Source organism: Staurois parvus, unplaced genomic scaffold (genome assembly GCF_062004578.1).
Source record: "Staurois parvus isolate SC_StPar_1 unplaced genomic scaffold, SC_StPar_1.0 ptg001014l, whole genome shotgun sequence".
Classification (NCBI taxonomy): Eukaryota; Metazoa; Chordata; class Amphibia; order Anura; family Ranidae; genus Staurois; species Staurois parvus.
Genome location: NW_028318810.1, coordinates 2,001 through 29,550, shown reverse-complemented (window position 1 = coordinate 29,550; position 27,550 = coordinate 2,001). Strand labels below are relative to the sequence as shown.

Genomic DNA, 27,550 nt, shown 5'->3' with positions numbered 1-27,550 from the left:
ATGGCCTGGTCCGATGAATCAGGTTTTCTTTAACATCAGGTGGATGGTCGGGTGCGTGTGTGTCACGTACCTGGGGAAGAGATGGCACCAGGATACAGTATGGAAAGAATGCAAGTCAGTGGAGTCAGTGTGATGCTTTGGGCAACGTTCTGCTGGAAAACCTTGGGTCCTGCCATTTATGTATATTAGGCCCCTTGCACTTGAACATTCTGATTGAGTCCGCTTGTCCGTTTTTCAGGCGGACGTGATCAGAACCTCCAGTCTCCTCTATGGAGTGCTGAGTGTAAATGGACATGTGTCCGTTTACACCCAACTATATCCAATTCGATCTGACAAAAACAGACAGATGAGGAACCATTTCCTTTCCATCCAGCGGATCAGATGGGATGGCAGTCAGGTGTAAAGGAACAGGAGGTCCATTTACATCCACCCACCCATAGAGGAGAGTGGGCTGTGTCCGTGTCTACTCTGTATAAGCTGAACGGACATGGACCTGTCACCCGCCTGCTCAGTAGGGGAGAAGCAGACAGATCCCATGCTGAGCAAGCAGATTGCAGGTGGAGTCTGCCCCTTGTGAAAGGGGCCTTACTTGGCACGTGCATTGTGCCCAGTGTAAAGTTTAGTGGAGGGGGGATGTGTGGGGTTGTTTTTCAAGGGTTGGGCTTGGCCCCCTAGTTCCAGTGAAGGGAACTCCTAAGGCGTCAGCATACCAAGACATTTTGGACAATTTCATGCCCCAAACTTTGTTGGAACAGTTTGGGGATGGCCCCTGCCGGTTCCAACATGACTGCGCACCAGTGCACAAAGCAAGGTCCATAAAGACATGGATGAGTGAGTTTGGGGTGGAGGAACTTGACTGGCCTGCACAGAGTCCTGACCTCAACCTGACAGAACACCTTTGGGATGAATTAGAGTGGAGACTGCGAGCCAGACCTCCTCCCCCGACATCAGTGCCTGACCTCACAAATGTGCTTCTGGAAGAATGGTCAAACCTTCCCATAGACACCCTCCTAAACCTTGTGGACGGCCTTCCCAGAAGAGTTGAAGCTGTTATAGCTGCAAAGGGCGGGGCCAACTCAATATTGAACCCTACGGACTAAGACTGGGGGGCCAATAAAGTTCATGTGCATGTAAAGACAGGCCGACCAATACTTTTGGCAATATAGTGTTGTGCTGGGGGGGCGCTCTGGGAGGGGAGAGGGCTTGTTCCAGGGGTGGACTGACAACTCATGGGGCCCCCGGGAAATAGGGGATCATGGGGCCCCTGTGTCCTTGCCCAAACTCAAAAAAGCCTATGAAAAAGGTACCAGGGACATCTCATGGGGCCCCCTACTGACCCCGGGCCCTCGGGAAGTGCCCAAGCTTCCAAATGGTCAGTCCGCCCCTGGCTTGTGCTCTTGTGGGGGGTCAGATTTGAAATCCAACACCAACTTCTAGCATAGGTCCTCTCCACTTCCAAATTGCCTCCCCAGCACATATCCTCTTAACCTCCACCCCTCCCACAATAACACATCCATTTTTTCTAACTTGCCCTCCTTCCCAGGCACTCTCCTCTGCCCAGGAACTTGGTACAGACCCCAGATCAGCATATACATGCACAGCGGTGTCCCTCCCCCCCAGTGTACATGTAAACAGCCAAGGAGAGGGAGGTGGCTTTGGTGCACTCTGCCAGAAGCCGGTTGGGTACAGAGATGCGGATCAGTGTTGCTGGTGCAGCGTTAGTGCCAATGCCCCTGCTGACGGGTGTCACCCACGTGCGGTCCGCACCCCCATAGCAATGCCACTGCCCACACAGACAATGGGCTGAGCCGAGCTTCGGCAGCACCCAGTCCCAGCACTCTCAGATCAGCAGAGGTTCCTCCTCTCTACCGGCTCCAGCCTGGCTGTGTGTGCCCTGCAGATAATGGCTCCTGTGTGCACTGCCACGTCATGAGCCCCCGAAAAATGCCACCCAAGGCAAACGCCTTGTTTGCCTCGCAATAGATATGCTCCTGAAACCTTCAGTAGTCTAGTGGAGTCTAAACCTTGACATATCAGGGCTGTTTTGGTGGCAAAGAGGGACCTTCTCATAATAATGGCTGGACTGTGTATGTTTCTGAATTTTGCAGAATCTTTTGCCTTCAGCACTGCCTGAGCTGTCTTAGGCCTGGTCCTTACAGCAGAATATAGCTCAGGCAGAAAAAAAGAGTGGAAACATTCCATTTATCCCCAGTGAGCCTGCACAGGTCTGGGTACATTACACACATAGGCTTCTCTTCCACTTTGTTTTCTATAAAATTCACTTGGAAATTCCTGGTGCATGTTTTCCAATGACACAGAGAACACAAAGAGACAACCTGAGTAGAGGCAAAATCAGCAGATCACTGTCACATATCAAATGGAAAACTAAAATTAAATTTCCACCATTTAAAGTGGTTGTAAACCCTCATAAATACCCAGTGAAGTGACTGGCCTAAGGCAGGGGTTGTAGAACTACAAGTCCCATGAGGCATGCAAAACTGACAGTTACAAGCATGACTCCCAAAGGCAGAGGCATGCTGGGACTTGTAGTTCACCAGCAGCTGCAGGGCCACAGTTGCCCACCCCTGGCCTAAGGTGATACACAGCGATGGAACAAATCCACCTACATACGTTGCACCTGTTTATCTACAATTCTGTCCCCTACTTCCATTCAAAGTGTGGAAATGTAAACAGTATCTCTCAGCTCTGAAAAGCAGGGGGTGGTGAGCTGATGTTACATCAGTGAGGAGAGCTCTGAGAGCTGATTGGAGGGAAGAGACCCACCTCCCCCTCACACAGCACACAGAAACAGAGCTGAGGCTCTCAATCGGCTGAAGGTCCTTCCCCTGTCACCGTTTTTCAGTTGGTGTCAGGAAAATTGTCGAAGTGACTCATGCTTATAGCAAAGCAACCAGGCAGCAGACAGAAATGACACCTATTGCTGATTCACATATGTGCGGTGCGGACTGCTCAGGTTTCACAGCTAATTGACACAGTAGCTGTTCACTGGTTCATGTCAAGTTTACATGAGGTTCAGGACAGGATCAGCTCAGGATTTTATCCTATTTACACATATGCAGTTTTGAAACAGTTCCCATAGAAGTCAATAGCCTGTAATCCGCACCTGAACTGGACCACATTGCTGAGAAATTGTACATGATTCTTTTTTAAAACGCATTGAATCTGCACCAACAGTGCACCAGACATATAGAAACAGGCACCATAGGTAGCAATGTTATTTCACATGTCATGGGGATTGGAGGCGGTTCAAACCACATCCAATCCGCATATATGTGAACCGGCACTGGGTGCTCTTGAGACAAAAACACACTACAGATGGATATGCTGGAGTTTGCATGTTCTCCCTGTGCATGTGTGGGTTTCCTCCGGGTACTCCGGTTTCCTCCCACTCTCCAAAGACATGCTGGTAGGTAATTGGCTCCGGTATAAATTGTCCCTAGTACAGTATGTATGAATGTGAGTTAGGTACCTTAGATTGTACACCTCTTGAGGGTTAGGGACTGATGTGAATGTACAATATATATGTAAAGCGTTGCATAAATTGATGGCGCTATATAAGTACCTGAAATAAATAAATAATATGCTTTATTCATATTTCATGTCTGAGGTTTACAACCACTTTAAGTTACAGTTTTCTTTCCAGTTAAGCTCATCCTCAGAAATGTCATGTAGCAATGATTGGAGTGCATGTAGACAAGAAATGGCTGCAAAGAGACTAGGGAAAACTAGCAGCACTGAGATGCATCAAATGATGAAAAATGTAAAAATAAATAATTTGTTTAAAAAAAAAAAAAAAGGCAACTGATTAAGATGCACAGTGCTTTACCAACGGAATGTTTCCATTAGGATTTGCATCTACTTTATTGTTAATAAGTTATAGTTTATGGTGTTTATTGCTAGAAGAGCAACGATCCCTGTATACTGAATACAGAGAAAGAGAAGGACTTGGAAATGCGGGTTAACAGCTAACCAGCAGCACTCAATGTCAAACAGCAGCTGCCAAGGCCAATAAAATCTTGTGATTGACAAAAAGGGGTGAAGTGTGTGCTGCTGCATGTGTCACTTGTATGTGTAGAATGAAGGAAAGCTGTGGGAGATGCACTCTAAGACAGATCCTCCAAAGTAGGCTGCTTTGCTGTATAAACAAGACTATGGAATAAAGTAGTTGTAAACCACGGGTGTCAAACTGGCAGCCCTCCAGCTGTTGCCAAACTACAAGTCCCATCCTCTGCCTTCGGGACTCATGCTTGTAACTGTCAATCTTGCAATGCCTCATGGGACTTGTAGTTTGTCATCAGCTGGAGGGCCGCCAGTTTGACACCCGTGTAAACCTTTACATATAGCCAGTGAAGTGGCTGGCTTCAGTTGACGCACAGGGATGGAACAAATCCTCCTACATAAGTTGTACCGGTTTATCTATAGCCTTCCTTCAGTTCTGGCAGCTGCAGTGCAGTATGATGTGGTGGATTATGTTGCGCTTAAAAAAAAAAAAGTAGGGACGCACTGAAATTTCGGTGGCCGAGACATATTGGCCAAAAATAGCTGATACAGGTGCCAATAGGGGGCTGTGTGTACTGCATATGGGGGGGGCAAAAATCTGGGTTGTCTCCAGAAAAATAATAGAGGGGAAAACATCCGGTGGGGGTCTCCAAGAAATTCCCTTAGTTTGCAGGGATTTCCTCTCACTTCCTGTTTGGTTATGGGACAAGAAGTGAAGGGAAATCTCCGAAATGGCACACAGATGGCAAAAAAAAATCTGACGGTTATAACACTCTTACTCTATCCAAAGTGGGGAAAAAAAAAAAAAAAAAGGCTTTGCCTATAGTTCTACTTTAATCTGGGATACCCAGAGCTGTAAGCTGCAAGCATTTTGCATTGAAGGCCCTAACATGGGTGTGCAACCTTTTGAAGAGTGGGGGGCCCACTTAAATAATTTGGTAACCGGTAGGGGGCCACAATGAAATGAAATGGTGCAGAATTTCAGGTTTTTTATTTTGAATAGCATAATGAAAATGTTCCTCCTGAAGCCACTGAATGCAGCCAGGGAGAGGAGGAGAAGCTGGGTTTCAGCGGTTGCAGAAGGAAAATGGAGAGGATCGGTTCCTGTCACCACTCCTGTCCAAGTATTTAAAAAAAAAAAAAAAAAAAAACCACAGGGAGGCTGCACGGGCCCCCTGGAGCAGGGTTACCATTATGAACCTCCTAGATTGTAAGCTCAAAAGAGCAGGGCCTTCGAACCCCTCGTGTTCTGTTTTGTGACTGTATTGTCCCATGTTCTGTCCCCCACTATAATGTACAGCGCTGAGCAAACTTTTTAGCGCTATATAAACACTGTATAATAAAAATATAATAATAAACATAATATAATAAATACTGTATAATAATAATGAACCGTAACACTACACCAGTGGTTGGGGCGTGTGTGTAAAAGCATGTTTCACCTATGGCAGGGGTGGGCAACTGTGGCCCTCCAGCTGTTGGTGAACTACAAGTCCCACCATGCCTCTGCCTTTGGGAGTCATGCTTGTAACTGTCACTTTTGCAATGCCTCATGGGACTTGTAGTTCTACAACAGCTGGAGGCTACAGTTGCCCACCCCTGACCTATGGGTTTTTACCGCCCCCCCAAACTGCAAATGAAAATGTGCCCCTACGATCCTGAACCCCCTCTAAGGTTGCTTTCACAGTGATGCGCTGTGGTCTAGAGCTCTGTGCTGCACCCACGGCTTAGCTGTGCTTTGCTATAGACGTCTATTATGTATTGTGGGTGTGGTGCACTTTCGGAAAATGCACCAAAACTCTTTCATTCAGGAGCACACCAAACCCACAGGACAGAATAGAAGTGCGCTTCCCTGGTTTGAGGTCGAGGGACACATTAAAGGGTTTCAAGGGCCACAGATTGAGCACCCCTGCCCTAACAATAAAATCTTTGGGTTATGTAGATCAACCTTTTTCAACCAGAGTGCCTTCAGGATTTTTATAGGGGTGCCTTGGCAAATGCCTAAAAAATACCCCTCCCCACCAAAAAAAAAAAAAAAAATTGTATGCAAGGCAGTGGGTGGATCAAGCCAATCTTTTAGTTACAAAGTCACAGGTTTTCATTGTGCACCATTTCAACTGTCCAGCCACTGGTGTCCTAACAAGCAATGACATCATTGGTTGAGAAGGAGGATATGGGATGCCTGCACAGCATCCTTGTTTGTCATTCATTGTCAGCACTGGGGTGACATTAGCTGAGGGTGGGGGGGGGGAGAAACATTGGTATAATAGTCATTACCCATATTCAAAAGGTGTGTTTGATTTGTAAGAATAAATCACCTGGAAATTGGGTGTCCTATGTGTGGATGTTGCTGCGATACATAAAGCCATTTTAATTTTTTTTTCTTTTGTTCTAGAATGGGGTGCAGAATTTTGAAGGGTACCTTGACTGAAAAAATGTTGAGAAACATAGATGTATACAAAAAGAAGGAGGCATTTCATTGAATGACAGCTTTATATTGAAAACCATGTTAAATTACAAATGAAGGTATCAGTAAGAACTGTATATTTGTGTACAGAAAGTGTACCTATATACACATTGGATTGAGAGTAGAATTATTGCCTAACACAAAATTGCCTTTTTTCTTTTTATTCCTATACATCTGTACATCTATACATTGCATAAATATATCATAGAAAGGAGAAGGTCTTGGAGGGGCAGTCTTTCACCCTCAAATCTCAAGGAACCCATGTACTCAGCACTCCACTACAAAGGGCATCTCACCCCTTTTTACAGAGAGTGCGGAAGGGATGGTGACATTTCATAGGCGTCAGGAAGTCTCACTTCTTGTATGCCCAAGCAATAAAAAATAAAAAAATAAAAAGAGTGGGGTATCCTGTTGGAGTTTCAGGATTCAGAACAGGGGAAGAAACTAGAATGCAAACTTAATATTTTATACACAATATATAAATTAGTCTCCTTCCAGCAATAAAATTTGCCAAGTAGGTGCCTAGTCAAGATCTGCCCTGTGCTAGAGGACGTGGTCGATCTTCAGTCGTGACCAAAATGAATGGTACCACAGTGTTTGATGCATTACCATGCATTTTATGGCAAATTACAGAAAAGTACTAGTGCAAAAATCGGTGTTTAAAGCCAACTCTGAGAATTCAGCCACTTTTAAAATGTACTTATGTGACTTAGAAGTCCAAAGAGGTGCATGCCACCTCAAGGACCTCTCCCTTTTTACAACTAACAGTTTTATGATGCGCTGGGAGTACAGCCATTGCTACACTCCCTGCGCTCTAAAAGGAAAGAAGCGGTCTTCTCACACAAAAGCATCTCTGCCCGCCTCTTCCTTCTGCTGCTCATTCACATAAAGCTTTGTATTCTGTGAATGGATTCACATAATACAAATTGCTCTGTGATTGGGCAGGGAAGGGGTAGGCACAGTAGCTGCATAGGACTCTAAAGCTGTTGGAGCCGGGACAAAAAGATTCAGCGTCTGAGACCTGGAAGTATTGCAATAGCTGTACTCCTGGGAAACCAGTAAAAATGGCTATTGTAGATTAAAGAAAAGTCCACGAGGTGGAATGCACCTGTTGCCAATAGGACTGCTCCGTCATAACCAGGGACCGTAAGAACAAAAAAGGTATACCACTCAGACGATCAATCCACAACAGGTGCAGGCTCTGGCTCACCACCCCACACAATGCAGTAGGAAGAAGGGTCACCGCACACCAGAGGATAGATGAATATAGTGTGTATTTATTGATCCATAGGACACACAAAACACCAGGACATGAATACAGGACTTGTTAACGCGTTTCACATGATCCCGTGCTTAATCCAAGCCTTTTTATGATTAAGCACAAGAACGTGTGAAACGCGTTAACAGGTCCTGTATTCATGTCCTGTGTTCTGTGTGTCCTATGGATCAATAAATACACACTATATTCATCTATCCTCCGGTGTGCAGTGACCCTTCTTCCTATTATAACCAGGGACCCTGCAAAAGTGATGCAACAGGACAGCAGAGGTAAGACAAGAAAGTGAAAGGCTGCTGGTACATCCATCTTTCATACCCATTTCTGTAACTTTAGCTGGACTTTAAAGCAAATCTGTTACTCAGCACTTTGGTATGGATAAGGTAACAAGTTTGCTGGACTGGAGGCACAATGACAAGCTTTTCTTACCCTGTATTCCCATGCCAACGCGAGAAAGGTCTGGTATTTACAGGAAGGGGCCACATGGAACACAGACATTGGGACAAATCCTGTAATAAGAATTTAAACCACAAACTACAAGAATGTAGCTCCAGGGTTTTTAATACCCCAGTCGCACGAGGCCTCTCATATTGCACTTGCAGCGATTGTCAACAAGTAGTAGTTGTTCTAGTCATGAGGCTACTCAAAGTAAATATGCATTAGATATGGTTGGCGTTCAAATAGAGGTCCATCAATTGGTTAAAGAAGCATAGCCAAAGCTCATTTGGGGCTGTACTTCTGTGGATCACAGGAGTGCAGTTCGTTCTGCACTTCTGTGACCTGTTTTCAGTGACAGCAGGTCCGCTGTCAGCTGACGTCACTCAGCCAGTCCAGGCTGGGGAAAGATCCCGACTTTAAAGTCGGGATCCACCCAGATTCCTGGACTGCCACCTGGCTCAGCCTCTCAGGGGTCTGGCTGAGAGCCTGAGCCAGCAGCTCCCACCCCTTCCACAGCCCAGCTCTCCAGTGAGCTTGGAAGGGGGGCAGAGCAGAGAGCGGTGACTGGTAGTCACCAGCTCTCTGCTCATGGAGCACTGAGAAAGAAGTGATCAGCTGTCTTTGATTGTTCAGTCCTCAGTCTTGGAGTTGTCAGGGGACCGATGCTGCATGCACCTAGGCAAGTATGATTTCTAAAAGAAAAAAAAAAAAAAAAAATCTTAAACTTCTTTTACTGCCTTCCCCTCCAAACACAGCACAGGTTTCAGCCTGATGAATTGGCTGACGTTTGAACCATATAAAAAGGCCCCATCTGCACCACTCAGACAGCCCAACGAACTTTGATCTGAATCGAATCAAATGGACCGGCTGTGCAGTAACTGCAGCCAATCAGATGCAGTCACTGTTCAGGTATTCTGACAGCCGCAGGTGCAGCAACTGTTTGAAGTGAAGCTCCAACCATAAGGGGAAGTTCTGCTTTAAGGATTGGTCCCTCCATGAACAAATGGCACCTTTGCAGAGTGGGTAACCAATTTTGACAGGTACCCGCTCCCACTGCCTAGGCGATTGGAAATGGAAGTTTTCCTCCCCCCTCCGCAGTCTTTTGGGACATGTGACAGGTCCCTGAAGACTAGGAGACCATTCACAATGTGTAGCACTACTCGCACATGCACAGTTGGCACCCGGGTGTGAAGCCACAAGATGCCGGGGACAGAGGACTGCCGGTGTACCCACACCGCTGTTAAGTGTGGATGAGGGAATGGGATAACAGGGCCACTCACGAGCACAAAAGCATGGTGTCAAAAAAAGTTGTTAAAAAGGGATATTAAAAAAGGCAGCCCAGATCCTACTCTTCTGGGGTCCCCTGCTGCGCTCTTGGTCTCTCTCTCCTGCCAAGTGCCCCCAGAGCAAGCAGTTTGCTATGGGGGCATCCAAGTAGGCTTGCGCCAGAGTCCATTTAAACACAGAGCCATGGCTCGGACCCATCCACTCTCTCTCTCCTCATTGTCTCACTGACTGTAATTGACAACAGCAGGAGCCAATGGCTTCAGTTGCCGTTTCAGCCAATGAGGAGGGAGAATACTTAAAGAGCCAAGGCTCTCATGAATATTGCGGGAGCACGATGGGGCTCAGATAAGTAATTGGGGGGGATGCTGCCGCACACAAAAGGTTGTGCAGCCACAACTTTTCTTGAACAACTTATTTATTTCTACATGACAAATGTGCGTTGCAGAAAGGGCTGGACAGCTTGGCCTGCACCAGGTAATGAAGAAAGAAAAGATCTTGCATGTCCTACCAGCTGCCATCACCTGGAGTGACTTAGGTTAGAAAGGAGCTTGTCGGAGGAAGCTCATACTGCAAACTATGCAAAAGTTTTGGCATTTGGTCCAAAAGGAGCAGTAAAAAGTTTCTTTAAAAAAGCAAATGACAGCTAGTTTATTATTTGTTGCCCTTTTGTCCTCATCAGCTGAAACTTATTTTGCTTTCTACAACAAAAATGGCTATGAATTTTTTTAAGGAAAAAACAAAATCAATCTCACAATACAGCAGCATGTCAAACAATAGAAAAATAAAACATTGCACTTTATGATCTATTTATAGGTTCCAACCCCCCCAAGAATTAGTTTATTAAATTTCTAGCTACTGATGCGGCCAAATTGACATGTTTACAATAAAAAGATCTTTGAAATTATATTTATAAATATATACAATTTTAAAGGCAAGCATAAAAAGCTGCCAGTAATGTATATTTTAATCAACAGTGTCCTTGTTAGCAAGTAGGTATATTACATTTCCATGGCACCAGATCTTTCTGTAGTTTGTAATGGTTCCTGTGGCGGCACCATTGTGTCTTCCCACCCATAGTGGAAAAAAAGCCAGTTTATCTCTGTAATACTGCGCTGTTTCCGATCGGTTTGATGTATGTTACTTCTTGCAAAGCGAAGAGAAGAAGCATTTCCCTCGTTGTTTATCTGGTGGTTTCCCCTCCTGCTTCTCAGATAGGATTCCCTCGCACTCGTTTTTGCGGCAAGGCTCCATGGTGACGGCCACGCCTACACCGCTTCGTCCTGACAACATTTGTGTCACCTCTGTCCATGAATCCTGAGTGGGGTCATAACATTCCACACTGTCCAAAAATGTGGTCCCATCGTATCCACCTGTAAGATAGGAACACAGATGGATTAAACCTCAAATATCACTACTGGGCTTTCAAAAAACACAGCAGAAAAGCCCAGTGTCTAAAAGAATGATATTATAGGTCATTGTGATTCGTATGTGACATGAGTGTATAGGATGTATGGATGAGGAGTGATTGACACTCAACTGTCATATAATAACGATTATAACCATTAGATAGGTAACTGGAGTTCAAAACAAGTTGGAAGTATACATTAACCTCCCTGGCGGTATTCCCGAGTGTAGCTCGGGGTAAAATTTCAGTACCAAGAGCGGTAACCCCGAGCTACACTCGGGCTTACCATGCGGCGTTACTCAGGGAGTCCCTGCAGCACTTACCTTGTCCTTCGCTCCCGCGATGTTTCCCCTGCAGCGTCCCCGGCCATCTCCTCCGGCCAATGCCAGCATCCGACCTCTGTGTTCCGGTCCCTGTGACGCCGGGACGTACGGGCACCGGAACCGGCAGTAAATTTTAAATTTTTAAAAGGTCTTTTAAAAATGATTATTACATAGTAAAACATTGCTGTTTCAATGCATTTCACATACATTTTGTCCCGAGTGCTTTGTCCAGCGCCCTGCCTGCATTTTGACTGTTCTTTCTGCCTGGAAACTTAGAAAAGTCCATGGCGTCCAAAAAGCGTCCCTTTACGTCAAAAGTGGTTTTAGACCGGCTAGAGAACAGCGATAGTAAATCAGAACCACTTGCAGAATTGAGTGATAATGATTCGTGGGGGAAATTCCTCAGACACTGAAAACGATTTTGCGACTTTGCTCAGCGATGTGCGAATTTGCCTCTGTATTTCAAATTTGTGTTTTTGGTTTGATTATATTATTGAATTAAATGTATTATTATATTATTTTTTATGATTATTTAATAATAATTTATGATTTCGTGTTTCAAGTTTTATCATATCCAGAATGTTTACTAGACTCTTGTTCGGACAGATTTCAGTGAGTTATTCCTAAAAATTACAGCCTACAATAAAAAAACTACATATTTCCATGCAAAAAAATGGTACCGCTTTCAGCACACAAAAAAAAATAAATAAATAAATAAAAAAAAAAAAAAAAATCGGAAAGAATCATACTGCCGAGGAGGTTAAACTGAATAAAACCAGAGATATGGCTGATATTCACCAGATGTGCATTCTATCAAAATATGTAACTACGCATGACGGCACGAGCCAATCAAGCGCTGACTAACTACTTCGCAGAATCATACATGATGTTATATAACCAGGAGATACTGCGCATGGCAGTAGATACGGACATTCCAAATTATGTATATAAAAGAAGGGGGATTCTAGGGGAATTTGGGACTCATTGAAGGTGCGGCACACGTGCCTTGCGGTAATTTCCCGGATTTCCCGTTGCGGATTGCTGGAGTCCCCCAAGCGTTGGACAACGGGTGATGCTACAATATCCGGTGATGTATTGATGCTTTATTCTTGCTATAACATAGACTTAATATGCCTTAAAACAGTTCTGACAATTCTTTATATTTTTATACTAACAGAACTTGTATAATAAAAATTGTTTTGCTTTAACATCTATTGAGCCTAATCTGTGTGTTGGTGTTTTTAACACTACCACATCCGCTCACTAAGTTTCTCAAGGAAAAACAGTCATCCATTCTTGCAATACACACCTCTGCTAGTCAGCGAGTACCCTACTACTTCTGGGTCAGGTCCCTGCACAGATGGCAGAAGTGAGAACGCCTATTTAGGCCTCATTCAGATGGGCGCTGTCACCTGTACTACATGCAGGCTGCCTTTGTTTTGGTGTCTGCATCCGCTCTGAGCTGAGTGTAGGCAACCTATAGAAGTGAATGTAAATGTAGCGGCTTCACAGACAGCCACATGTCAAAAAGTTAAATCGAACAAAAAAAATCAGCAAGCGCTCAGCTCAGGAAACCAATTGCGGAAGCCGCATATGCACATGTGCAGTGACAGCCAAGCAGGAGCATTCAGGCCCTGCAGCTGCTCTGTGTAGCTGTCAAATTTTTTACCAGGCTGTGTCCAGGCAGCCGCTGCATCTACTTCTATAGGCTGCCTGCAAACGGCTGAGAGTAGATGCAGTTGCTAAAACAAATGCAGACTGCACACAGTACAGGTGACAATGCCCATCTGAATGAGGCCTTCTGGTCTACGGTGAAGAGAGCACACAGGAACCCAAATAGCCTGTAAGGCAGACTGCAAAGCATTATACCAAACAGCACTGAAACCAAACCATCAGTATGGATTGCCATGACGAGGCCAAAATGTATTCTGCTACGTCTTTGGTAAAAAACAAACAAAAACACAACACACTAAATAGATGTATATTAACCATTAGCCGCCCGGCCAATAGCCGTTTGGCGGCCGGAAAAATGCTGTAGATTTCCAGGTGGACGCCATATGGCGTACTCCCGGGCATGCGCAGTTTGCGCGCTTGCAGAGCCAAGATCTGTCACCGGCCATGTACCTCGGACATGGCCGACAACAGATCTGAGTACCGACCCCCGTTGCCGGTACCATGTGACCTGCTGTGACCAATCACAGCAGGTCACATGACAGTTGTATACAATGGATGGCTTCATTCATGCCATCCATTGTATACTAGTGCCTAGCTGTGAATGGTCACAGCGATCACATGCACATGTCATGTGATTAGCTGTGGCCAAATCACAGCTAAGCACAAAAAAAACAAAAAACAAAAAAACAAAAACCAAAAAACCCTGAATGAATTGATGTCATTCAGGTAAATGCTTGCTTATAGCAAATTAATTCTTTGCTATAAGGAAATTGTGTAAAAAAAAAAAAATAAATAAAATACTTATCACTTCCCCAAAGTAGTGCAATGTTACTATGGTAACATTGTACTACTTTGGTCATAGTGAAATATGAAAAAAAAAAAAAAAAATCTTAAAAGAAAATGTAATAAAATTTAAAAAAAAAAAATAAAAAAAAAAAATTTCACACTGTCACCAGTCAGTGTCCCTGATCACCGCCATGCCAGTTATATGACGACGCTGTACTGCACTGGTGACAGCATGTTAAAAAAATATATATATATAATATATAGTGAAAATAATTTTTTTCATTTTTTCATTTTCTGAAAAAAAATGACAAAAAAAAAACCAAAAAAAAAAAAAACACCACAACTTCAAAAAACTTGCCATTCCTCTTATGAAGTACGTCGGACTGTCTACTTTGTAAAAAAGGGGTCATTTGGGGGATATCTGTACTGTTCTGACATTCTTGGACCTCAAGAAATTAGATTGGCTGTCAGTACTTCAGGATTGATCAATATTCAGATCTATACCATAGTTTGTGAACTCTATAACTTTCCTACAAACTAAAAAATACATCCTAATTTGGGTTATTTTCACCAAAAGACATGTAGCAGAATACATCTCGGCCTAAATTTATGAAGAACAATTATTTATTTGTAAACTTTTATAACAGAAACAAAGAAAAACGTGTTTTTTTTTCAAACTTTTTGGTCTTTGTTAATTTAGCAAAAAACAAAAACCCCAGCGGTGATTAAATACCACCAAAAGAAAGCTCTAGTTGTGTGAATGACAATTGCACAGTCATACAACATTGTACCCAAACTAAAATTTTATAATTTTCTTCAAAGTGTGAGAGTGCTGAAACCTGAAAAAATGGCCTGGGGAGGAAGGGGGTAAAATGCCCGGTATTGAATTGGTTAATTGGTTTATGTGAAAATTAGTGTCTACAAGCTGGTATATATACACACAGGAATTTACGCAGATATGACGGTATACTGTTAATGGTGGTGATCAGTGACTTATAGTGGGGACTGTGATAGTGTGGAGGGCAATCTGGCACTAGCCAACATTGGCTGAGAGGGACACTGACATCAATAGTGGCACTAATACAGTGATTAATGCTGATACTATACACAGTCACTGTACCAATGACACTGGCTGGGAAGGGATTAACATCTAGGGGCAATCAACTGTGTGCCTTACAACGTGTAATACGTGATGTTTTTACTTGCCAATGTGAATGTTTTTTCTCTCTGCTTTGCAAAGACAAAACACAGCCATATCACTGCTCATTGTAAAGAGCCCTGTGTTGCTAGTAAACATACATGTGATCCAGCGTGGCGGGGCCGCCCCCCCTCCCCCCCCTGCAATATATATATATATATATATACTGTGGACAGTCTTAAAGCAGTTAAAGAAACTGTTGCAGCAACCTTATAAATCTTCCTTTCATGGTGTAAATCTTGGATTATTCTGACAGACAAACCTCCAACACTTCCAAGTAGCGTTAGACCTACCTTCAAAGACCTGGTACACCCCGGCCCCACATGCACACGCACTTTTAATTGCCTATCACTTTGATGGGTGACTACACTGGCCAATAGGAGATTTAGCCGTAACAGGAGAGCTGTTCAAGGCACTGAACATTGAAAATAGCTCAAGCTCTGTCAGATATGATGGAGAGCGTCTGAACAGCAATTGTCAAATCTTCAAAATAAAAAAGTGAATTGGTGCGGCTCAGTGTATAAATAATAGATAAAAGCAAGAATAAATGCACATATGACCCTCATCCAAGTGTGAAACCAACATATGCAAGAAAAGTGAAAGTGCAAAGAATGACAAACATCAATAGATGCAGCACAGTATACTATACTGTGCTAGTGACTGAAGTGAACATAAGAAAATATTGACAATATATTGATGTTTTTGATGTCAAATCAGTCCCAAAAATAGATTCAAGCAAGAAGACTCCCATAGTGTAATATATCCAAATTGACTACTCACATTTTAAAAACAGGTCCGCAGACCAAAACAAGCAAAATTACTGCAGCAAAGACTGCAGGGAAGGTGTATAGGATCGGGAGTACCAAGATGGCGGCTGCCGTCTGTACCGAATATGACGTCACCACGCTTCCGTCCTACGTGTTGGGTCACGCGACTTCCTCAGGGCCCTAATATATTACACTATGGGAGTCTTCTTGCTTGAATCTTCCATGTGAGGTACTGGAGGTGATTGAGGTCTGCGGCCATACCTGGAGCATACCTGTGAGTGTCATTGGAGAGGACCTGGTTTCTCTGATTGCGATCGAGGACTATCTATTCGGGATATCGTTTGAGGTTTCTTTATGCTTTATGACTCCTTGGGGGGGGGAGGGGGGGGGGGTCGCATTTTGAAGGTGAGCGCGCACGTTAGCCGGTGGAGGATTATTTCTATATTTTTTCAGCACTGGATGTTTCACGGCATATCTTGAAGACTCGTGTTTTTTTTGGGACTGTGGTTATTTTTGGAACAGATTGACTATTTCACATCAATATATTATCATTATTTTGTTATGTTCACTTCAGTCATTAGCACTGTATAGCACACTGTGCTGCTTCTGTTGATACTTGTCATTCTCTGCACTTTCATGTTTCTTGTATATGTCGGTTTCACACTTGGATGGAGGGTCATATGTGCATTTATTCTCGGTTTCATCCACTATTGATGTTTATTGTTTATACACTGAGTAGCGCAGCACCAATTCACTTTATTTGTTTTCATGATTTTGGAATATAGTTAGGTGTTTGCAGCCACTTTGGGGGCCATTGCAGTTAGGTAGGTAGCGCAGGAGGACTGTCCTTATACAATTTTTAAGTCTTGCCACAGATTCTTAGTTGGATTTTGGTCTGGACTGTGACTGGGCCATTCTAACACATGAATATGCTTTAATCTAAACCATTCCATTGTAGCTCTGGCTGGATGTTTCGGGTCGTTGTCCTGCTGGAAGGTGAACCTCCGCCCTAGTATCAAAATCTTTTGCAGACTCTAACAGGTTTTCTTCTAAGCTTGCCCTGTATTTGGTTCCATCCATCTTCCTATCAACTCTGACCAGCTTCCCTGTCCCTGCTGAAGAAAAGCAAACCCACAACATGATGCTGCCACCACCATGTTTCACAGTGCGGATGGTGTGTTCAGGGTGATGTGCAGTGTTCGTTTTCCACCACACACAGCATTTTGCTTTTAGGCCAAAAAGTTAAATTTTGGTCTCATCTGACCAGAGCACCTTCTTCCACATGTTTGCTGTGTCCCCCACATGGCTTCTCACAAACTGCAAACAGGACTTCTTATGGCTTTCTATCAACAATGGCTTTCTTATTGCCACTCTTCCATAAAGGCCAGATTTGTGGAGTGCACGACTAATAGTTGTCCTGTGGATAGATTCTCCCACCTGAGCTGTGGATCTCTGCAGCTCCTCCAGTTACCATGGGCCTTTTGGTTGCTTCTCTGATTAATGCTCTCCTTGCCTGGCCTGTAAGTTTAGGTGGATGGCCATGTCTTGGTAGGTTTGCAGTTGTGCCATACTCTTTCCATTTTTTAGATGATGGATTGAACAGTGCTCCGTGAGATGTTCAAAGCTTGGGATATTTATTTATTTTTTTATATAACCTAACTCTGCTTTAAACTTATCCACAACTTTATCCCTGACCTGTCTAGTGTGTTACTTGACCTTCATGATGCTGTTTGTGCACTAATGTTCTCTGACAAACCTCTGGGGGCTTCACCGAACAGCTGTAATTATACTGAGTAAATGAAACACAGGTGGACTCCATTTACTAATTAGGTGACTTCTAAGCAATTGGTTCCACTAGATTTTAGGTAGGGGTATCAAAAGGGGGCTGAATACAAATACACGCCACACTTTTCAGATATTTGTAAAACAATTTGAAAACCATTTTTCATTTTCCTTCCAGTTAACGAATATCTTCCACTTTCTGTCGGTCTATCACATAAAATTCCAATAAAATACATTCAAGTTTTTGGTTGTAACATGACAAATTGGAAAATTTCAAGGGATATGAATACTTTTTCAAGGCACTGTAGGCAGGTGCCTGTACTTCATACCTGTTGTGGAGTCTTTTAATGTGTTTTGAAAGCACAGCTATCCTTTAAGTGCTAAATGTGAAATGCTCACGCACAGCAGGCATTTTTTTCATAGGTGTATATGAAACATCATTCAAGTGTATTTTTTTTTTCTTTAAAGGGTAAATACACATTTATAGTCTCCATTACCTAATACATAGATCTTCCCCTGGTGAACGGTGACTCCTAGTGCGCTTCTACGGTGTGTCATAGGCGCCACAAAACTCCAGGAGTTTTTCTCCACATCGTATTTCTCCACACTGTTCAGCTGGTCTCTACCATCGTAACCGCCCATGGCGTACATGCTGGTGTCGAGAGCACAGGCTCCTATAAATGTAAAACCAGTATTAGGTCTATAAGGTGATAAAAAACAAAAGATATCCACAAAACAAAATTGCAACCGACTGGCTGGTTGAACGGATTCTTCCACTTGCTGGAAAATCCACCTCTGCAGATGACGATTTTCAAGATATGTTATAAAAAGACCATTTGGAATACGTGGCAGTTGGGTTGTGAAAGCCTTCTACTGTTCAGACAAACAATCCATCAGGCTAAAACCACTACCACCAAACTATTCCAAAATACCAATTACTAGAATATGTTCAAATCATTTTCTATAAACCTTCCGAAAAACGAACTTTGCCACGTAAGGGTCCAGCAGTATGGGATACCAGAGCAGTGCATTATTTTATGTAGTAATCATTTTTCATTCAAGTGGATCTAAAGGCAAAACAATTTTTTCTGATTTTGGATAGAGTAGAGGAGGGTTATAATCCCTATCAGCTTTTTATTTTTATTTTGCCCTCTGGCTATGGGATAGGACTTAAAAGGGATTTAAATCTCTGCAATGGGACACAAATGGGAATCCCTTGTTTCCACCAGGGTCAATAGAATTTGTAACCCCACTGGAGGATTTTCCCTCTATTCCTATTCTGGTGACAACCAGAGATCTCGAGAGAGATACCCAAGTTCTGGCGGAGACAGGAGGTGCTGAAAATAGAGGACTGGGTTGATCAAATATGTAAGATGGAGGAGCTTTACCATATAAATGAAGATAAGATGGGGACATATTATACAAGTTGGAATAAATGGGTGGAATTAAAAAATTCAAAAATTTAAATATAGAATGTATGGGGGAACAATATAAAATAATATGAGTACACCTCTTAATCCTTTCTGGGATCCACATCCTCCAAAGAGTAGAAAAAGAACGCAGAGTGGAGGGGGAGGGTGGTAGATAGGAGATGTGTGTGTGGGAGAGTAGAAATGGGTGATATGATTATTGTACTATAATTGTGTTAATGTTTTTAAAGAGAAAGTTTGTATAACTTATTCACTTAAACTAATATTTAAATTAAAAAAAAAAAAAAAAAAAAGGAGGTTTTGACTTTATACTTTAAAAGTTCACTTGAAAATTTTAATTAATACACAATTTCAAGGTAGTATATCTCATGAAACTAGGGTTTTCCCGCCTACAGAAATGTGGTTTAACACCACCTGAATGTTTTTTTTTTCTTTTAATAGACACCTGTTAGGAGGTCACAATTATTGCCAGTCAGAATCTATTGTCGTTTTAAAAAAGCAAGCTTGTGCTTTATCCATGAAGGGCAAAGCAACAGGTTCATAATAATGCTCCCCCCACCCTTCCCTAGCACTGCATACTCTCATTTAGGCAGGGCTGACACCATACAGCCCATAACAGGGGTTAGGAGTGGAGAGCATTCCTGGCAGGTCAGCAGGTATTATTCTGTACTTGCAGGGTACTTAAGGGGATAAAACTTGGCAAAATGTGCATGCATTGCAGAGATGTACTGCAAATGTTTTTTTGCCCTGACCTACACATTAAGGCCCCTTTCACATGGGGCAGGTTCTGTTTATATCAGCAGGGGATCTGTCCGCTGATCCCCAGATCAGATCAGAGCAGAGCTGGCGGATGACAGCTCCGTGTCTGCCTAATATCTGCTGAGTGCACACAGTCAGAGCCTGCTCTATTCTATGGGTGGCCAGGTGTAAAAGGACTTCACTGTCCATTTACATCCAACTGCCCTCCAATCCACTTACATGGAGGGGGATCCTTAGGTTTTTTTTAGCGGACCGGATCAGATTGGAGGTAGGTGGGTGTAAACAGACACAAATCCATTTACACCCTGTCAGGAATGGACTTGCCAATAGTGGTGGGACTCACCTGCCTTGTGGGCTGCAGTACCAGGGCTGGCCAGCGGGTGCTCTCAACAACCAGAGGCTCACTTCGGCAATTAGCCATCACCAGGGGCTGATTGCAGGTGGTGTATTTAAGGGATGGCCAGACCTGCAGTCAGTGCCTTGTTGTACTGTTTGCTTGGCCCTGGTTTCCTGATCCTGTTTCTGCCTGTCCTGACGCTGCCTGAACTCTGCCTGTACTGACCTCGGCTAGTCCTGACCACTCTCCCGCCTGCTCCTGGTACTCCGTTTGCCCATTTGCTATGACCCGGCCTGCCTGACTACTCTTGTAACGTATGTTTGTTATCTGTTGGAGGTTTGGTTCAGTTTGTTTGCACTGTGTTATGTTTAGTTTTGCACTGCGTTTGTATTGTTAGTCAATAAATTATATTATTTACTATATCTGAAACCTGCGTTTCCCTGTGTCAGTCCACACACTTCTGGTCCCTGACACACCCACCAGTCCAAAGGGGTAAATGGAGGTTCCACATGAAAAGCTTATAGGCAAACCCGATTGGATTCATGTGAAAGCCTCAGGAGGGACAAACGTATGATCCTTGTAAAATGTAAAATACAGCAATATAAACAAACATGCATGAGGTAAATTAAAACTATGCATGTGAGAAAACCCCCGGAAAATTGAAAACTGTTTTGGATTGATTTTTTTCCCTGCAAATACATGCATTATGTTCTAATGCAACTTTTTTTTGGAGGAACCCTTCAAATAACTTTCAGGTCTATTATGGCTACGACAGGTTATTTGTGTGAACAATAAGTTGTGGATAAAAGAATAAAATTAAGAAGGGGGCATACATAAAAGTTTCAATCCTCAAAAAGGTTTCTCTATAACAAAAAAAAAAAAACAAAAAACATTGTTTATAATTCTAATATAAGAAAATAAAATGCATAATAAAAAACAAATGACCAACAAAGAAACCCAGACCATGAAAATTGCAGTGCTTCCTTGGTGGTCAATGGAAGTGCCTCTTTGCATTGGTGGTCAGTGTATGACCGCTTACACTAGTAGCCATTGCAGTGCTTCCTTACTTTGGTAGTGAGAACTAGCCACTTACATTGGTGTTAGTACAGAGGTGCTCACTTGCATTGGTGGTAATGGGGAGTGGTCTTCTTACATTGGGGGGGGGTCAGTGAGAGAAGCTCGCTTCCATGGGGTGGGGGTGGGGGGGGTTCAGTGAGAGAAGCCCGCTTCCATGGGGTGGGGGGGTTCAGTGAGAGAAGCCCGCTTCCATGGGGTGGGGGGGGGGGTTCAGTGAGAGAAGCCCGCTTACATAGGGGGGGGGGGGTTTAGTGAGAGAAGCCCGCTTACATGGGGGGGGGTTCAGTGAGAGAAGCCCGCTTACATGGGGGGGGGTTCAGTGAGAGAAGCCCGCTTACATGGGGGGGGTTCAGTGAGAGAAGCCCGCTTACATGGGGGGGGTTCAGTGAGAGAAGCCCGCTTACATGGGGGGGGTTCAGTGAGAGAAGCCCGCTTACATGGGGGGGTTCAGTGAGAGAAGCCCACTTACATGGGGGGGGGGGGGGGTTCAGTGAGAGAAGCCCGCTTACGGGGGGGGGGGGGGGGGGGGTTCAGTGAGAGAAGCCCGCTTACATGGGGGGTTCAGTGAGAGAAGCCCGCTTACATGGGGGGGGGGTTCAGTGAGAGAAGCCCGCTTACATGGGGGGGGGGGGTTCAGTGAGAGAAGCCCGCTTACATGGGGGGGGGGGTTCAGTGAGAGAAGCCCGCTTACATGGGGGGGGGGGTTCAGTGAGAGAAGCCCGCTTACATGGGGGGGTTCAATGAGAGAAGCCCGCTTACATGGGGGGGTTCAATGAGAGAAGCCCGCTTACATGGGGGGGTTCAGTGAGAGAAGCCCGCTTACATGGGGGGGTTCAGTGAGAGAAGCCCGCTTACATGGGGGGGGTTCAGTGAGAGAAGCCCGCTTACATGGGGGGGTTCAGTGAGAGAAGCCCGCTTACATGGGGGGGGTTCAGTGAGAGAAGCCCGCTTACATGGGGGGGGGTCAGTGAGAGAAGCCCGCTTACATGGGGGGGGGGGGTCAGTGAGAGAAGCCCGCTTACATGGGGGGGGGTCAGTGAGAGAAGCCCGCTTACATGGGGGGTCAGTGAGAGAAGCCCGCTTACATGGGGGGTCAGTGAGAGAAGCCCGCTTACATGGGGGGTCAGCGAGAGAAGCCCGCTTACATGGGGGGTCAGTGAGAGAAGCCCGCTTACATGGGGGGTCAGTGAGAGAAGCCCGCTTACATGGGGGGGGGGGGTCACAGTAAGAGAAGCCTGCTTACATGGGGGGGTCACAGTAAGAGAAGCCCGCTTACATGGGGGGGGTCACAGTAAGAGAAGATCTCCTTTACAGGTTGTTGACAGGTCGCTGGCGTCAGTTGTAACTTACCTGGGAGGCAGAAATTGCTCAAGGAACCCCTAATAACCTTTGGAGGAGCCCTAGGGTCCATGTAATTGTGGCTGAGAAATGCTGCCCTAATGTATTGACCCAAACATGATTTTACAACTTGTTCATGCCAGCAAGCACCAATCTTTCCCTCATCAATTGGGAATCTGGACGACATTACTGAGATCTTACCTGCACCACTACGTACAACATTCATAGATGCAATATCCCGCCACTCATCCGTCTCGGGATAATAGCACTCTGCTGAGTTCAGTCTATTCGTCCCATCAAAGCCACCAACTGCATAGAGGAGGCGGTTGAGCACTGCCACACCTACTCCAATCCGACGTGTCCTCATTGGAGCTACGAGCTGCCACTCATCCCTCTCAGGGTCATACCTGGGGTAAGAAAAAAAAAAGAAGAAGAAAGCTTTTGTGAAACATGTCCAGGAACATAGCAACAGGATGGAAAGTCTTAGAAGTCAGGAAGGCAAAGAAACATTCAACAAGAATAAAACCAAAGCTGGTATCTTACAGATGTAGCCGTCATCTGTTACTGCTTCAATGACAGTTCATTTCTGTCATGCCAAGTGTATGCACAGCCAGAACCTTTAGTCTTGGATAGAGTGGGGAAGGGTTAAGATGTCTTACTTATTTGCTGTCGTCTGGGTCACTTTCTGTCCCGGAGATGCAACAGAAATTGAGATGAAATCTCTACAAAACTGGGTAAATCCATGGGCATAGCTCACACTATTGCAGTGCAGGAAAAAATAAAAAATAAAAGTACAGCAAGCTGCATTTTTCGGCACTGCAAGTGCACAGAAATCCATGCAATACAGTGTATTGCGCATAAAAGCCCAAAGAAGACAAAAGTGACCTCAAAAAGGAAATGCAGGGCCCTTCGCTGTCAGAAATACAGGTGTTCCATTTGGAAGAATTTCCCTGTTCCTGTTCAGGTGACAGCTTTTATATTTTTTTATGCTTCCCATCACTTTTAATTCTCAGGGGTTACCAGGACAAATAGAATGATGAAAAGCCCTAGCACAGGCACAGAAGTAATAAAACACCTAAAGTCCACCTGTGTGTAGCCAAACCATGCCAGGCCAAAAATTACCAGTACATATAATGTCCCACGTCTGTGGCTTTTTAAATTGCAATTAGTGTCAGTGTATAAATTGTCAATGAGTTTGTTAGCTTATGTGAAAGCACTGTCTAGGCTAGATACTGAGCCATGGGGATCAGAAACGAACTGTCAAAAGTCCTGCGTAGCAAGGTAATGGCTGCAATCTTTCTTGGTCTACCTGACCTTGGCTTGGTATCAAGACATCCCCGAACTTTCCACTTCTTAATAGGTGATTGAACAGTACTGATTGGCATATTCAAGGCTTTGGATATATTTTTTATGTCCTTTTCCATCTTTATAAAGTTCCATTACCTTGTTATGCAGTACATTTGACAGTTCTTTTCTCATCCCCCATTACTCAGCCTAGTTAGTACTTCCACGTAAGAGCTAACAAACTCATTGACTATTTATACACTGACACTAATTGCAATTTAAAAGCCACAGATGTGGGACATTAACCTCTAATTGGCATTTTAACCCGCGTGTGTCACCTTGTGTGTCTGTACCAAGGCCAAACATTCCAGGGGGGGGGGGGGGGGGGGGGAACTTTTGATCATGGCCATTTGGGTGATTTCTGTTATCTTTATGAATTAAAAAGGAGCAAAACAACTATTTGATAATAATTGGCTTCATATGATCATCATCCTTCAATAAAAAGAGCATTTTTTGGCACGATCAGTCATATTTTCAATATCAAAATTTCACAATTTCTGCCAGGGTATGCAAACTTTTGAGCACAAATGTATATATATATATATTTTCATTCAACACTGCGCACAGACACAGGCGGGGGATCCTGTGTGTATGTATATCCATCTCTCTACCCATCACGGTTTCCAGTACTCACACCTAGTATCAGGTGAAGCTTCATGACCGGAAGGTCAGGCAGCCGGAGGTAGGGCGCCAGGTTGCCATGGCAACTAGAAATGGAGTCCTAGCGCCTGGCCTTTAGTGAGCCATTCGCTGTCAGGCACCGGGATGCTGCTTCACTGATCCAGGGATTTGAAACCTCCCTATCCGTACTTCACAGCATACGGACAAGAGGCATTGTAATCAGAATCAGTCTAGCCTGTCCTGCCAGTGTTGGGAGGAGAGAAAGCTGCAAAGATTTAATATCCCCGGACCAGTGAAGCAGGGGATCATGGGACACTGGTACAGTGGGATCAGGGGGGGAATGAGGTCTAATGTAATTATTCTTTTCTTCTTCTCGCAGTTCCCGGTGTCGGGCAGCCAATTTAGTAAACTGGCTCCTAACTTTTTTAGCTGGCTCCTAGATTAAAATTACATTTGCCATGCCCTGCTGACCCAAGTCATGGTCAGCAGGCAACACTAATTGATTGAAGATAGAAGTTCCATGTGGCTCAGTGCAGCAGCAGGAAGATGCTTCCTCGATGCTGTATGGCACAGGCGTGCGACACCCAACAGAATGATGCCAGCACTTTATCCCACAGCAAAGTCAGAGGAAAATGGGGAATAATGGCACCCAGCGACCAGTAAAACTGAGGGATCTCCCGATGCTTCGTATGAATGGCCCAATTACTAAGTGACCCTTCAGAGACAAGGCAAGTGCGGAGGCAATGCCGGTGACTTCCAGGGACATGGAAAGCACTCTGCCGCTATCTTAACCAGAGGAGTCAATGAGAAGCCCAGTGCCCTCCAGGTTCACCCCGCAATGACCAGTTCACCAGGATCTGACAGTCCAGTCCTAACTCCAGGCTGAGATAACTGAGAAACTGACATTAACAGCAGAGCTGAAGAAAAGACATCTGTCCTCCGAAGACAGACATGCTGGTTATACAGGTTGTTGTTCGTCAGTGTGCAATACTTTGGTAGGTGGCTGTATAACCCAAAAGGTTTAAGATGTTCTGCGTCCCTCAATGGGCAAGAAAGCAAAAGTATTTAGGAGGAGATATCTGGACTGAGGGTCAGTATTGCAGCAAAAGCTGGAATTCAAGTTTAATCTGCAAGTTTCTAATCTTTGATGGTCACGTCAGCCCCATGGCCAATCCAGTTAATCATTATTCTGTTCTGGCATTCCCAAACATTAACAAGACAGGCTGTGCCAGGGAAAAATGTGGGAGACTAAAGTGCAAAGGGCACAATGACATCGCTTACTCATCTGGTGTCATCTGCCAGGGAAAAAAAAAAAAAAAAAAGTTGCTGAATAACAACTTGTGCCAAAAAGAACATCTACCCATCTTCTGCGCTCTTAAAAAGGAGAACCATAATAGTTTATAATACTCATACATTTTTTTCCCCAGATTCCCAGAGCACCGAGGGTCATCTAAAGAGACAGCACAGCCTATTTAATAGCTTTGCTGGCACCTGGCATTGCACTGTGCCATGGGTCAGTCAGTCTTGTGTTTAAACTCCAGCTACAGAGCAATGAAAAAAGTAAGGGATTTACAGCAATGAAATGGAGACGGCTTTTCACTTAAAGGGGGATAAAAAAAAAAAAACTTAAAAGTGGAGCTCCACCCAAAAGGGGAAGTTCCGCTTTAAGGACTGCTACCCCGCTCCCCATTAAGGATTGGCACCTTTGGGGGGTGCGGGTTACCGAATTTGACAGGTACCCGCTCCCACTTCAGGTCCGATCGCCTAGGTGACTGGAAGCTGTCCTCCCTCCCTGTAGTCTTTTGGGACACACGACAGGTCCCAAAAGACTACAGGACCATTCATGAAGCGCAGCGCTACTCGCGCATGCTCAGAGGGCACCCGGCTGTGAAGCCGCAAGCTATCACAGCCGGGTGCCCACACTGAAGATGCCAGCGCCTGGAACACAGGATGGCCGATGAAACGGGCTGCAGGGGACACACCACGGGACCGGTGTGTTTTTGTAGCTGCTGACTTATTTTTTGACAGGGTGAGTGTAACTCCGCTTTAAATTAAAATTGTTTACCATTTACTGGCCAAAAAAAAAATAAATTATATTATATATATATAATATTAGTATTAGAGATGAGCGAATTATTCAAAAATTCGATTCGGCTGATTCGCCGAATTTGCGGCAGAAATTCGATTCGATGCAAATTTATTCGCCGCGAATTTAACTTATTAAAAGGGTTTCTAGGCTTCAGAGAGCCTTTATATTAGTGCAGAACACTGTACCTTTAATTTAAATGCCCTTGGAGTCTGCTGGGGAAGAGAAATAATACTGTCAGTCAGTATGACATGCAGATGAGTGCCGTCGATCTTAGAATCACCGCACACTTCACTCATTTGGGCAGTCACGGGGCACGACGAAGAAGATGAAGATGATGAAGATGATGAAGAAGATGAAGATGATGAAGAAGATGAAGAAGAAGAAGAAGAAGAAGAAGAATGAAAAGAAGAAGAATGAAAAGATGAAAAGAAGAAGAAGAAGAAGAAGAAGAATGAAAAGATGAAAAGAAGAAGAAGAAGAAGAAGAAGGATGAGGATGAAGAAGAAGTAGGATGAGGATGAAGAAGAAGAAGAAGAAGAAGAAGAGGAAGTAGGATGAAGAAGAAGAAGAAGAAGGATGAGGATGAAGAAGAAGAAGGATGAGGATGAAGAAGGATGAAGAAGAAGAAGGATGAAGAAGAAGAAGAAGAAGAAGAAGGATGAGGATGAAGAAGAAGAAGAAGGATGAAGAAGAAGAAGAAGAAGAAGGATGAGGATGAAGAAGAAGAAGAAGGATGAGGATGAAGAAGAAGAAGAAGGATGAGGATGAAGAAGAAGAAGAAGGATGAGGATGAAGAAGAAGAAGAAGGATGAGGATGAAGAAGAAGAAGAAGGATGAGGATGAAGAAGAAGAAGGATGAGGATGAAGAAGAAGAAGAAGGATGAGGATGAAGAAGAAGAAGAAGAAGAAGGATGAGGATGAAGAAGAAGAAGAAGGATGAGGATGAAGAAGAAGAAGAAGGATGAGGATGAAGAAGAAGAAGAAGGATGAGGATGAAGAAGAAGAAGAAGGATGAGGATGAAGAAGAAGAAGTAGGATGAGGATGAAGAAGAAGAAGAAGTAGGATGAGGATGAAGAAGAATTCCATTCCAGCAAAAAGTGTATCTGCAGAGAGCTCCGCTATTTCTGACAG

The 27,550-nt window shown here is 44.2% G+C and overlaps 1 protein-coding gene across 1 annotated transcript; it reads right to left on the bottom strand.

The window, feature by feature from the left end:
• Positions 1-6,494: 6,494 nt before the first annotated feature.
• LOC149441186 (uncharacterized) lies at positions 6,495-22,791 on the bottom strand. The gene is made up of 3 exons (XM_089657624.1): positions 22,566-22,791; positions 17,921-18,097; positions 6,495-10,858 (listed from the first exon to the last, which is right to left on the bottom strand). The coding sequence occupies exons 1-3, from the start codon at positions 22,729-22,731 to the stop codon at positions 10,626-10,628; spliced, it is 576 nt and encodes a 191-aa protein (XP_089513750.1). The 5' UTR covers positions 22,732-22,791; the 3' UTR covers positions 6,495-10,625.
• Positions 22,792-27,550: the final 4,759 nt, after the last annotated feature.

Bases quoted from the DNA above. Each gene is read 5' to 3' on its own strand.
- LOC149441186 (XM_089657624.1), bottom strand. From the start codon at position 22,731: ATGAGGACACGTCGGATTGGAGTAGGTGTGGCAGTGCTCAACCGCCTC. The intron at 18,098-22,565 runs GTAAGATCTCAG...TTACATTTATAG, and splicing joins TGTTGTACGTAGTGGTGCAG to GAGCCTGTGCTCTCGACACC. The intron at 10,859-17,920 runs GTAATGGAGACT...CCTATCTTACAG, and splicing joins GGGGAAGATCTATGTATTAG to GTGGATACGATGGGACCACA.